This window comes from Epinephelus lanceolatus, chromosome 4 (genome assembly GCF_041903045.1).
Source record: "Epinephelus lanceolatus isolate andai-2023 chromosome 4, ASM4190304v1, whole genome shotgun sequence".
Classification (NCBI taxonomy): Eukaryota; Metazoa; Chordata; class Actinopteri; order Perciformes; family Serranidae; genus Epinephelus; species Epinephelus lanceolatus.
The window spans coordinates 16,738,763-16,753,372 of NC_135737.1; the positions used below are offsets into that span (position 1 = coordinate 16,738,763).

The 14,610-nt window shown below is 38.9% G+C and overlaps 1 protein-coding gene across 3 annotated transcripts in view; it reads left to right on the top strand.

Annotated features, from left to right (window-relative positions):
- The window catches only part of cadm2b (cell adhesion molecule 2b), a 158,678-nt gene that overhangs the window by 100,530 nt on the left and 43,538 nt on the right, over positions 1 to 14,610 (top strand). For 2 of the 3 annotated variants that reach the window (XM_033630551.2, XM_033630552.2), the window contains exon 2: positions 10,705 to 10,731. The exons of the other annotated variant lie outside the window; for it this stretch is intronic. In XM_033630551.2, coding sequence (XP_033486442.1) covers positions 10,705 to 10,731 — 27 coding nt within the window. The remainder of the gene's footprint in view (positions 1 to 10,704; positions 10,732 to 14,610) is intronic. 3 annotated transcript variants of the gene reach the window in all.

Below are 14,610 nucleotides of genomic sequence, written 5' to 3' on the forward strand. Positions count from 1 at the left end.
CAATACAGGTTAGAAAACAAATATTTAAGAATATCTTATAAGTTGTCACAAACCTTTTTTTTCTGTAAGCGTTATTGTAACCTCTTTGGAAATCCCTTCATTCCTTTGTATTTCAAGTGGTGGATTGTCAGATTGGTTAATGGTTAATGAACAGACAAAATATGCAAGTTCAATATTACAAGCATACACCTTAAAGTATCAACCAAACACTTCTGAGAATACTGTGTACCTCAAATATATGTGACACTCATTGCATTTTAGATGTTACTCACACCCTCCATTAAAGCAACTCTTACCTTTCTTGCATTTCAACACAGCACAAAAATTTAAACATCCACAACTCCAGCCTCCCTCCAAAGTCCCATCCCTCTCCTCCTGCAACTCCACCTCCCTCCAACGGCCTACCCCCCCCTCCTCCATTACATCCTCATTACGTCTATGATAGATGTAGGCGTTGGCAAGGTAACAATAGATACATGGAATAGGACAGCGAGTGTAACGTAACAAACGCAACCCCAGAGTTTTAAAACTCAGTCAGTGATGACTAATGAGTTTTAGAATAAGGTTACAGTTAACGTTAGATAGTAGCGTTAACGTTACTAGTAAGTGGAAACGCACAAGGAAGATAACGGTAATGTTTCAGAGGCTATGCTTCAGTAGGCTAATGTTAGCCATTAGCAACTGGCATGCAACATTTCGCATACCCCAAGCAAAAAGAAACAAAACATTTAAAAACAATTTGTGCAACATATAGGAAAGAACATGTAGTGCAATAGTAAGATGAAAAGGGTCGACATTTCACAGTCAAAAACTCCACATCCTGAGAGCAGAACTGGGAGATCCTCTTCACATCACAGCACCATGAATTGTTTGTGTATATTGCCGGAGCTTACCAGATGATGCAGCCTCCCTGTCTGCTCTATGTAGTGTTAGCCCCGTTAGCTCAACACCGGAGTCTGATACCATTCACCCATGTCTCAGTGAACACAAGGACGCAGCAGATGTTGCGCGCGTGGTTACGTCAGTCGGAGGCCTCCACGTGGGGAAGACAGACAGGACAGGAGAAAACTCTGACCAATCATTGCATCCGGTCTGAATGCAATGATTGGTCTGAGTTTTCTTAGAACCATACGAGAATGGTATAATGATGAGTTTTTATTTCTGGTGGAATTCACTTACATTTTAGTGTGCCATCAGCTTATTAATAGCATTTTAACCTAAACAAAGAAAAGCGTAAAATTTCCAGAAAGGTAAGTGTTGCTTTAAGTGAACAAGGATTGTATGTTGCATTTATTTTTACAAGTACCAGTATGACATGAAAAGATGAGTAGGCCTTATTTATTACACAGTGGCAACAACATGACACAGCAGTGTGAAAACAGGTTTTCTCAATTATTTGGCTCACCTTCCCATGTTTGCGTTTCTCTAACTGAGAAAGCAGGCTTTTGTTACATGAAGTGCTCAGATGGAAACACAGTAGAGACAAGATGAGAAAATTGAAGAAGGAATTGGTTTGGGGAGTTGTCAGGAGGTACAATATGTGTGCCTGTAATGCTACCTTTGCAGTGCTCTAGAAGTGTGTTTAAATTGTGGTGTTTCATTGGACCAGTCGCAGAGATGCAAGCTTCTGCAGCAGCAGATGCTGCCAGGAGAAAGGAGAACGTGCTTGTGTTGCTCTGAAGGGAGTCGCTGCTGTTTGTGGAGGAGAAGGCTCTTTTAATCGGGTTATTCATTCAGTATTATTGCTGTAAAAAGCTGGAGGCACTGACCGTTTCTTACACCTCAACCTCATCAATAATCCACTAAAACACTAAATTATTCAAAGACCTCTGGACACAGGTGAGAGGATATTACAGCTGTTGAACTTTACCAGCTGTGTCACCTCATGTTCAATAGATAGCACATCCAAAGGCTCTACTTCTGTGACCACTCACAGCTTTGTGTTGATCTATTGTGATGGGCTGAACGGTATTCAGCAAATTCTCTCTCTCTCTCTCTCTCTCTCTCTCTCTCTCTCTCTCTCTCTCTCTCTCTCTCTCTCTCTCTCTCCCTCTATCAGTCATTTTTTTAATCACCAGCTGCACTAGGTTAGATCTTAGGATCATCTATAAAAATAAATAAATACTGTTACTCACCTATTAGTCTGCATCATGAACTTGATCTTCAGCACTTAAATTTTTCTAAGTGAGACAGTGCAGCTTCTACATATTTGCTCAAATAATTTTCTATTCTGAGCTGTTGTGAGAATCTGGGTAATGGATGTAAAAGAAGCAAAGCATCAAACTAATGCTGGAATGATTAGTTAACTGATTAGTAAATTAGCAGAAAGTTAATTAACAACTCATTTGATAAGCCATTGATTGTGTAAATCAAAACAAGCATTTTGAAATGTTTAGAAATTGTGATATTTTATAAACTATAAAAAAAACAGATTAATTGATCATAAAGAATAGTTGTTATGCAGCTAAAAAAAATACATAGGAATACAATTGAAATCAAGTTGTTGCTCTATCTAGAGAGAGAGCAGTTTACTGATGTTATCTCAAAAGAGTTTTGCTTTTTGAAGCCCAAAATCGCAGTTACCTGCTGCTGTTTATAGCCACAAGTGATACCTTTTATGAACCTTTTTTAACTTGGTGTCATATTTGCTGAAGCTGTCACTATATTCTTAAAGAAGGTTTTCAGGAATATATTTTAGCATACTGTTTTAATGTAAAATGAGAAAGTCTGTGACCCAACAGCTATGTTGGAAATAGTTTACCAACGCACCAAGAACTGCCCCCTGACAGCAGCACCAGCTAGACCACCTGCCTAATTTTATAGCTAAACAGTACACTAAAATATGGTTCTGAAAACACTTAAAGTGAAAAATAGGCATTGCAGTAACAGAACCTTGATTCATGTTTGATCAGTGCTGCCAAGTTTGACAGTTTAGCCGCAGTTCACAAGCAGTGATTGACATGATTGAGAGCTGCGTTAGAGACTCCTCTTCTCTGATTGGTTGTTTATATTCTGCAGGGCCATTAGAGGCACTTCAACGCAATAGAGGAGGCAGAGGGATATGATATTTGTTTTTTTTTTAACATAACATCTATCTTATTTAGTGCTGTGTGACTTAGGGGTGCCATGGATAACAGTATGACATCAATATGAATATCACAATATGAGTTTTTCATATGATATAAAAATTTTTTACCGGTATTATCGTGAACGAGATGATTTGACACACTCTTAGTGTGAATATAATCACAGTTTTGTTTTGATTTTTAAGTTATTTTTTTATAAAAGTTACCAGCCACAGCTTTAACAGGCCACCAACACACACAGCTGCCCAGAGCAGCAACTTAAAGTGCCTTGTGATTCCACTTGTGAGTATGTGTGTGTGAGCTGAATATGATGAAGTGCTTCCCTGTCAAAGGGTTACTTACAGCCGCATTGTCCCAGGAGAGTTTGTTGTGTGACACTGGCAGAGGGAGAGCAGTGACCCCTGTGATGGCCAGCTGAGGGACAGAGGCTAGCTCTCACTGTTAGAGGACAAACCTCTCAGTGGTCAGTTAAACTAATCACCACAGGGACCAGCAACTATTGCTTTGTTACAGCCCTGCGTCCCCACTTCAGAAATAAGTCTGACAAATAAATGAATGGAGTTCATTCTGTTGCACTTTGAGCCTCACACAATGCAAATACAGCTAACAAGCAGGCAGACTGACTCCCCCAAAATGTATGCCTCTGGTGGCCAAACTGGCCAAACTCCCATCTTTCTGCCTCGTTGTGTTTCTCGTTTTCTTATTGCTTTCTTATCTCATTGTCATTGACACGCTATTATCCATTTCATTGTTTTGTTCCAGCAGATATTGCGCTCATCTGTCTCGTGTAGGATCCCTGTTTAGCCTGCACATTTTTTTTTCCTACTATGTCTCAACATGTTCTCCTTTTCTACACTAAGGTTATTAGGCAAAGCTAGGTAAGATATTGTTCCCTGTGCTTTGTTTTACTTGTATTGGGTTGTGTAATGTTTTGCATTGTTTTCATTTGTTGGGCATTAAGTGAGATCATTTGAAGCATGGTGTCTGGTTATATGTAGCATATAAACCATCCTTGACTCATGTACAGTACAGGCCAAAAGTTTGGACACACCTTCTCATTCAATGCGTTTTCTTTATTTTCATGACTATTTACATTGTAGATTCTCACTGAAGGCATCAAAACTATGAATGAACACATGTGGAGTTATGTACTTAACAAAAAAAAGGTGAAATAACTGAAAACATGTTTTATATTCTAGTTTCTTCAAAATAGCCACCCTTTGCTCTGATTACTGCTTTGCACACTCTTGGCATTCTCTCCATGAGCTTCAAGAGGTAGTCACCTGAAATGGTTTCCACTTCACAGGTGTGCCTTATCAGGGTTAATTAGTGGAATTTCTTGCTTTATCAATGGGGTTGGGACCATCAGTTGTGTCGTGCAGAAGTCAGGTTAATACACAGCCGACAGCCCTATTGGATAACTGTTAAAATTCATATTATAGCAAGAACCAATCAGCTAACTAAAGAAAAACGAGTGGCCATCATTACTTTAAGAAATGAAGGTCAGTCAGTCCGGAAAATTGCAAAAACTTTAAATGTGTCCCCAAGTGGAGTCCCAAAAACCATTAAGCGCTACAACGAAACTGGCACACATGAGGACCGACCCAGGAAAGGAAGACCAAGAGTCACCTCTGCTTCTGAGGATAAGTTCATCCGAGTCACCAGCCTCAGAAATCGCAAGTCAACAGCAGCTCAGATCAGAGACCAGATGAATACCACACAGAGTTCTAGCAGCAGACCCATCTCTAGAACAACTGTTAAGAGGAGACTGCGTGAATCAGGCCTTCATGGTCAAATAGCTGCTAGGAAACCACTGCTAAGGAGAGGCAACAAGCAGAAGAGATTTGTTTGGGCCAAGAAACACAAGGAATGGACATTAGACCAGTGGAAATCTGTGCTTTGGTCTGATGAGTCCAAATTTGAGATCTTTGGTTCCAACCGCCGTGTCTTTGTGAGACGCAGAAAAGGTGAACGGATGGATTCCACATGCCTGGTTCCCACTGTGAAGCATGGAGGAGGAGGTGTGATGGTGTGGGGGTGTTTTGTTGGTGACACTGTTGGGGATTTATTCAAAATTGAAGGCACACTGAACCAGCATGGCTACCACAGCATCCTGCAGCGACATGCCATCCCATCCGGTTTGCGTTTAGTTGGACGATCATTTATTTTTCAACAGGACAATGACCCCAAACACACCTCCAGGCTGTGTAAGGGCTATTTGACCAAGAAGGAGAGTGATGGAGTGCTGCGGCAGATGACCTGGCCTCCACAGTCACCGGACCTGAACCCAATCGAGATGGTTTGGGGTGAGCTGGACCGCAGAGTGAAGGCAAAGGGGCCAACAAGTGCTAAACACCTCTGGGAACTCCTTCAAGACTGTTGGAAAACCATTTCGGGTGACTACCTCTTGAAGCTCATCGAGAGAATGCCAAGAGTGTGCAAAGCAGTAATCAGAGCAAAGGGTGGTTATTTTGAAGAAACTAGAATATAAAACATGTTTTCAGTTATTTCACCTTTTTTTTGTTAAGTACATAACTCCACATGTGTTCATTCATAGTTTTGATGCCTTCAGTGAGAATCTACAATGTAAATAGTCATGAAAATAAAGAAAATGCATTGAATGAGAAGGTGTGTCCAAACTTTTGGCCTGTACTGTATGTTTCAGTCTTATTAGTGCTCTGTAATGTTTCAGAATAATTTTATCTTGAAAGCAAGCTCTCATGTTATTTTGCTGAACCAACATTGCTATTTTTCAGGTACATTTCTTAAATCTCAATGAGACAGTGGCAGTATTGAAAATAAAACATAGTTTGAAGGAATATAAATTTCATTCCATCTTAACTAATCAATAATGATGTTTTACAAAAAGCAAATTAACAGAATGTTATCAAACTACAGTCCTGTACATGTTTTGGTTTACTGTTAAATTTTATAGGTAAACATGAAAAATTGGTAGGCACAGGGTCATTGCTGCTATGAAAAACAACTAAAATAGACCATCATAATACTAGACTTTTGCAGTCATAACCTACAGTACAGTGACCAATCTGTGATCTATTGGCTTTTAGTCTGTCTGACAACAATTAAGTCTCTGGGGGAGAGGACCAATATTTCAGGCTGATTCGGTGTCACCAGCAGATATTCAAGTCAAGACTTCCTCTTCCATGCGCTAGTCATTTTGGTTAATCTATATTTACAGATATCTTTACAAATACACGTAAAATAAAGATAATTAAAGCCTAACTTATTGTGAGAAGATAGCAGATGGGTTCCAAGATTGCATTTTGGCCAATGTGTTCCACCTCTTCACATGGACTGTTTACCTGCCGCTCAGATTGGTCAGTGCTACTCCCACTACTATCAAACTACAAATGAAAACCAGAAAACTTCCGATACCAAAGTCTTGTCCTGTCGCCTTCAGCTTCTGCAAACATATGCAGAAACCTGTTTATAGGAATTATGCAGTGACAGTGATGTTTACATCATTTTGTATGAATCATGTAATGAGGATTTATTTTGCATTTAGTACTAATTGTTCACTACTTACAAAAATCTGTGCATCGTGATGAACGATGTTCCGGAGTGTTTATTCGCAACTGTGCTCCACATGTTGCCTGTCCTAGCTAATATAACTGAGTGAATGTCAGTGTCACTGGTTTTTTTACTGTTGATTAGACAAAATACCTGAGAAATGCTTTGTTTAAGACAAATGAAAATTAAGAGTCAGTCATTAAAATGTAGGAGATAGGCTATTTGAGGCCATTAAAGGTTACTAACAAATTAGAGGTGTAAAACTAATACTCCATTTGTTTAAAATGGAGCAGCTCCAGTGTAAACAGTGCAATAGTAAAAAATGCAATTCTAAGAAAATATTAAAGGCGATTAGGTTCATTACATTGTTTGTAAGGACATGATAACCATAGCTTGTTTTCATTTTATTACAGTAAAGGCTGTAACTCATCACTCGGGTCAGGTAATCGTATGAACAACAGTATATCTGTGTACTGTTGGATTTATTAAATGCACTCATGCATTTAAGCATATGATAAATGGGTTAAATACATTGATATTCTTACAGAGAAGTGTGTTGTTATGTGCCCCACTATTGATTTTCAGTGAAAGTCCTCTTAGGAATGTCAAAGCCTTATACTTTTCAGATAGAATGTATTGATATGCTTGCCATGTGCTTGCAAACATTTCCAGTTCACAGCAAGGAGAATCTTATCATGGTGTCTGACTTTGTCAACACTATTAAATTTAGAGGGAGTCAGAGATTAATAACTTCCACGTAAGGAGAAAATAGGAAGAGGTGCAGGCTTGGGAGCATACAGAAAGATTAATGAGTGTCAAAAACAATGAATTTTCCATTAGATAATAAAATGGCATACGTTACTTGTAAAGTCTTCCCAGTTTCCTCATCGGATAAGAGCTTTTTCAAGGATCACCAAGAAATGACCTATTTTATAGATAAACATTTTGTCCTTTCTGTGGACTTCAGATTAACACTGACCTATTTTTTAATCAGAAATAGTACTTTTTTCCACAAGGCTTCATTCCACCCCCAGCTATGGGTATTGTAATGAGCAATGTGATCACTATTTTTATTGAACGTTTGGCCTGGATGTAAAAGAAATGCAAAGATCTGTAATGTGTTACACTGGCCTTGTGGAGGTTGGCTACAAAAGGCAGATTGCAGGACAATCTTTGAGCTTCATCTTACATAATACTGAAGGTACCAATAGGTAAACACATGCACACAGCCTTGCCTCTCAAATAGCCTTCTCTGCAAACATGTAATTATCGTTGCAATAGATGCCTAGCAGTTCTCAAATATCAGCAGTGGGGAAACACGTGAATGCAGCATTGATTAGCATGTTGAATACAGATGCAAGTTTGAGCAGCAGAAAGATGGTAAGAAGCCAAAAATGATTCTTGACAACAACAGAAACAAATGAGGTGTGCATAGTGTGAACAATTTCACCGGCACCACCAGCTGGAAGGGAACAGCGGCCTGTTAGCTGTTAGACATTTCCCATAATAGACAGGATGTGTCAACACAATGCATTTTAGACCAGAGGTGGAAGAGAGGTAAATACAACAAGAGGAGCTTATTTCTTGAGGTGCTGAGAAGTGCTCTTGTCAGTCAACCTCTGCATCCACAAGAAACAGCACACTGTTGACCCCCCAGTCAGTGTAGATTTGGTCAAGGCATTTTAAGGGAAACCTCCAGTCATGTTTCACCTGCAGCTCTGTCAGAAGCTTTATCCAGGGTGAACAAAAGAAATGCAAAAAAAAAAGGCCAAGTGAATGATAGGCCGCTTCTCCTCTGAATGTGTATTCTTTACAAATTGGATGAAAAAAATTGGCAAATTACAGATTTGCCAAACTGTTTAAAATATTTTATTAGTACTAGAAAAACTAAACATAAAAAATCAGATGAAATAAAACAAAAAAATTAAAAATCCATTTTTTTCAACAGTGCCCTCTTACAACTTAGAAATGCAAAAATGTATCAACGTCTTTTTCCCTTAAAATCAGATCACCTGTTTCCTCTTGTGAACAGAAGCAAAAAAATATCAGTTAGCCTCAGCTCTTTAGACAAGTTGTGTTAGAAAGCCATTGCTTTCATCGCTATCCCAATAGACTTGGGTGGAGGGTGTCTTATGTGTCTGGAATTGGGCCTTTTCTGTGGTGTATGGTGCTTTCTCCTATGTTGGGCACACAGTTCTACTTCTGATTAGCATTCAGTGCTGATTTTGCAGTTTATGCAATGAGTCCTTTTCAAAATCTTACCGACAAATCTGCTGTTAATCTCCTCTAGTCTGAAGCCTTTGGTAAGAATGTTCTGTCCTCATTACACCTAACTAAGTGTCTCTACCTGAAAGACAGCAAAGTGCCATCCTTTATGTAACTGCTGGAGACAAACAAAGCGCCTGACTCTTGAGTGATGATGAAAGAAAATTGTTTACCAATCTGCCATGTTACCCTGAGTAGCGTGTAATTTGCGCATAAGGTGAAAGTTGAAAGTTATTCAGAAGAAATCTTCCCAGGCACTGACACACAGATTAGCTCGTAAGAGGAAAGATTTACAATTTTTTCTGCAAATAAACAATAGCACTTAATTGTTTGGATCTTTTGCAATATCCCATGATCCAAAACATTACATGGTGATAATAAGTATTTTGGATCAAAAAATGAAGTAGATTTAACATTATTACCCACAACGCAGTAATCATATACAAGCAAAGACGAGACAAACTTGCAAATATGGAGGCAGACATTAAAAGGATTTGTTTAAAAGTAAAGTTGTATTTTGTAGTTTATTTTATTAACGCACAATGATAAAATTTCACTTATCATCTTCACTGTGGAATATAAATAGGACCAAACTGCAGACTGGTTTTGTCCAGTGAAAGTTAACCTGTTAAATGTGTTAATACTGGCACCTCAGTACAGCTGCCCCCTGAAAGTCAAAGATTTGAATTATCAGTTGGAGACCCTCCAGAGATTCTGCAAGTCGAGCTCTCTTTCATATTTATGTCTTTATTTATGGATTTTTTCAGTCAGTGTGCAGCCTACTTCTGGGGACATTTTAATCCCCTGGGTTAGCTGCAGAGTGAATGCTTCTTGCTTTAATGCTGCTCTGCGCTACAGGTAGCTGCAGACCCAGACCCAGGGTGAAATTATGACCTGGAGGCAGCTGCCTGGTGGAAGAGAGGCTTTGCCCGGTCAGGCATCAAGAGCACATTACCTTCTGCCTTCTGCTTAGAAGTGGTGAATTTACAGCTTACAGTAACTTAATATGATACAGAATCTGGCTTTTGTTGGATATCTAGTGTCAGCAAAAAAATGTTGTTGCACATTTCCAGTCCATCAGTAGCATAGTTAGCATTTATTAGCTCAGAGTGCTAACTTGACTTGTTTACTTTATATCACGTGAATGTTGTTGTCACCCTGAATGTCCCACCGACCCAAACTCTGTATGGAATCGAAAATCCATAGTGAACAGCCAAATCTGATTCAACTGACATAGTAATTGTGAGTCAGGTACAGCCCTACACCTCTCAATAGGAAGGTCCTTTGCTCCAGTTTGGTTCTTCTGTGGCTCTTCTGTGTGAACATGCAGTTGTTTGGAAGATCCGAATTGTTCTCATTCCTCAAAGAGGCATTTTTACAGTTAACCTGGTCCATAATTTCATGTATCATGAACTCAGGTATTCTGAGGTTGACTCAGGATAACCTACATCAGTTGTGTCTTTTGCATTAAGTTGTGTGTAATTAACTACAATCATATTATGTGGACTACCAGCTATGGATACCTGTTTCGCAGATGTTTAAGATTTACTAAACTAAACTAAACGGGGGGGTTTGTATTCATGTAATTCCTGTCTTTTTGTAATGTTGTACTGATGTTAACTTCTAATGTTTGATCTGTCATGACATGGTATGGTGTAAATAAATACTGACTATACTACTTGCATCTTTACATTCGCACCATTTAATCTCAGACCTCCTGTCACTATGGCTAGAATAATCATCATGCTATCAATGTTACTCCTTCATACTGCACTACCTTTCTAACCTGCTGTTTCCTTGCTTTATCCCCTCATGCTATCAGTGGCTGGGACAAAAAGCAAAGCGAAAGGTGAGTTATTGCCTCCATTTTCTTGCTACATGATTTATGTTGCACACAGTTCCCAATAAACAATGTTTGGATCGCCCTTTTATCTCCCCCAAGAGCCCGGGAAGCATTAACGAACGCTGCTCTCTGCAAAGCTTTCTGGGCATTTTTTTAACCTTTATTTCTCTAGGAGAGGTTTGCTGAACATGCTTGCTCTTTCTCAGTTACAACCTGCTTCACATATGTATAGATTCACATGTTCACACCAGGGAGCTGCCCGCCTCACCCAGTCATGCTTTTCCTCTATTTGGCCACTGTGCAGCTCCACTGGAGCAGCTGGGGGGTTGTTCCTGGTTCAAGGACACCTCAGCGGCAGATGAGGGAGGAGAGTGTTTCTCATTTGCTTTCCCAACCCAGATTTTCCCAGACATACTGTGAACTCAAACTGGAGACCTTCTGGTCACAAGCCTGCTTCTCATACTTTTTATGTTACTGCTGCCCTTCAGTACTTAATGCTTTGGGGGGGGGAACTACTGCATAATATTTGATGATTTACAGACTATTTCTCTTCCTTTCATATTAGATATTAATTTTCTGTTATTGCTCATGTTCCTGCTGGCTGATACTGTTGTAGCATCCTAACATCAATACCCCAGTGTCTCATGGACTCTGCCTGCATGGTTATGATGCCACTGTTTCTTTGGGATTCCGTAAAAATATATATTTAGTAGTTGTCCTGATGTGGTTGCTGTGGTTGTTCAGTTTGAACTTTGGCAAGTGTACTGTTGTCTTTCCTGAGTTGTAAATTGAAACGAAATCTAGCTTTCTAACATACCTTACTAACATCATATGCTTATACATTCATTTATTTTCATTTTTGGACATTATTTGAACCGAAACCACACACACACACACACACACACACACACACACACACACTTTTTGAAAATGCAGTGTTTTCTAATTACAGAAATAATTAGGGGGCAAGTTTTTAATTAACAGAAGATGCACATTGAGCATCTGCACCTCTGGAATGTCATTCAACATTGAGAAGCCTTTTTCACCAGCACTTTCATCACTATAATTATGGTTAATAACTTTTATTAATAACGATGAAGATAATGATTATAACCACATGTATCAGTCTTGAATATTGATTAATGGATTTTATCAGCCTTCCGATTGCATGCTAATAATTGCTCATTTGTGGAGTAACTGTAAAAGTAAAGCCTAGATGCTAGGAAGAAAGATCATCCTGGCAGTTGCCATTATAATGGAAAACATGCCTCTGGTTTTATTTAGCAAGACCTTACAAATAGATTTATTTGCTCTCTGAGGACTCACCTGAGCGCATAAAGCAATGCTTTGACCAGCGCCAGTGCAGTGAAAAGGACAACCATTTATTAAAGTGTAGACGCTGTCTAAAGAGAGTAAACTGAAGGTAAACAGCTTCATGAGAAAACATTTCATGGCCATCCCAAACTTGTGTTTTTCTGCTTTTTTTTTTATTTTGTATTTTTTTTTCAAATGGGAGAAAAATGCAGCAACTCTTACGTAACCATTATGAAGGGCATATTCGGGCAGGTTGAATGTGAATTTAACAGCATTTATGATGGAGGTTACATTTAAAGAAGATATGGCAAGGATTCTCAGTGTGATAAGGTTTAATTGAACATCTACAAGAGCAATATATATCTGATTGTAATATTCAGTGGGCTTTGTGGAAATGGAACATGATTGTATGTCTATCACAGAGTAGTCTCTGTAAAAAATATTGGAAAGGCTAATGGTAACTAGTCTTGCAGTCTTACCTCTTGACTCCTCAACAGTTTAAAGGAAATCCATACTTGGAAAAAAGATTAATAATATGGTCCGTAAGCCAAAATCAAGCTTATGCCACACTGAATTCTCATTAAATAAAGCATGTCCCTGTCTGTTAACAGTCTTCAGGAGTTGGGTTGATCACTGTGAGGTCATTTCTTGTTGTCTCAGTGTTGCCATTTGTTCTCAGCAGAATGCTTACGTGCACCAGGATTTCACAATAACACAAAATCCCAAAGTTCATTTGAGGCACATCACATGTACAGTCATGAAAGTAACACCAGTTAAATGTGTAATTTCCTGTTTCACCTGGAGACAGTACAGTATTTCTGACCCACTTTCTGAAGCTGATGTATTGCCACTTTCCTCCTCCTCCACAGTAGAAAAAAAACACTGCTAAGAGTTTCCCCCAGCTAGGATATTTATTGCCAGTTCTGTGGATTGTCCACCCCCTACCTTCCCCCTGCGTCCCCCACTGTGGCAAATCACAGGGGAGGACGGCGCTCAGTACAACCTCTGAGTCGAGGGAGGTTCACTTTTGCTCAGGTGCTACTCAGTAACAGGCGCCAAATGTCCTTTTTGATGGAGGGTAAAGCTGACAGACAGCTCACTCCGTCTTGGTTATTTCCTCTCCAACAGGCTTCATCGGGCTCTGTAACAGCTCAATCAACTGACTGCATCATTTAAGATCACACTATCGGTGCAGACTATGAATACAATGCAGAGCTGATACAGTTGTCGTGTGGTGGGTCATCGCAACATGTGCATTGTGCCTGTCTGATCTGCAGTGAACTGCTCTTGTCCACAGCTGATGGAAGCAATGTAGAAAACCAGTAAAATAATGGTGCAGATACAAGATGCACACAGCTGAATGTGTCTTGATAAGATTTCACACAAACACATTTAATGCGAGAAAGATTCATATTAGATTTTGCACCAGGAGCCATTTGCACCTGGAATGAAAACAGCAGCTGAGATACAGACTGCAGTTGGATTGCATCTGAATCAAAATTTGTGTTCACCAGTGACTTGCACATATATTGTCTCTTTTGGCCTTGTTGCAATTGTACTTTATTGCCCGATGCAAATGGGGTGCAAAAGAGAGTGATGTGGAGTACATTACTAATCTGGACAAAAGTAATCACAGCCTTTGCTTTTACCATAATTACATATGGATTTTCTATGACTAAATGAATTGCATATTGGAAGGCCTATATGGTAAGATTTCAAATATTCCCTGCTGATTTTAAATTGTGACATTATCTAAAGCTGACTAAGTTCGAACCAGTAGTTGTACAGTTTTCTAACATGGATCACTTTGGACAGGTAATTTAAAGATTAGCTTCAGTTAATGGATCAGATCTAGATTTAGTGCTAATTAGCTGCTGCCCTTAAATAGTTGTTTAAATCTCTCCAATCAACTCAGCTGATAGCTTTTAAAATGGCACAGCTTATTGAGTGCCTCACATCAACAGGTTTGCCATAAACATAAGAAGTGTTTCTGTTGAGTTAAACCAATAGGGCTTAAATTACGCTGTCAGGGTAAATGATTGTTTGGTGACAGATATGACCTTTCAGTCATTATAGAAAAAAATTATAAGAAAATATGTTTCCTCATGTTTTTCTTCATAAGACTCTTTAGAGGGGGTCACTTGGGGTGAAAACAGTCAGATATGATGGGGTTATGTTATGGGCCAATTGATGAAAGAAAGCTACCTATCTTATTTTTTTTTATAACCATTCACTTTCAAAGCATTTCCTTTATCAACACGTATAATCTAAGGTCCTTAATACATGTGCCAGCAAAAATATTATATTAAAATATTAATTAAATGACAGTTTGGTCAGATTAATCATGCTGTTTGCATCTCTGTATATACTATCTTTGAATGTGCCTTTATGCATGGATATAGTTCTGTACTTAGCTTTTTATGTTTTAGTTGAGATATTTTCACATTCAATTTTCTCACTTGCTCTACTCGCACAAGTTTTAAAATTTCTATCATATGCCCTAAATAAATAAGCAATTAGTACCAGCTACTAACAAAGCTGTTGCAATCTCAAGACAATTTAAAATTGCAA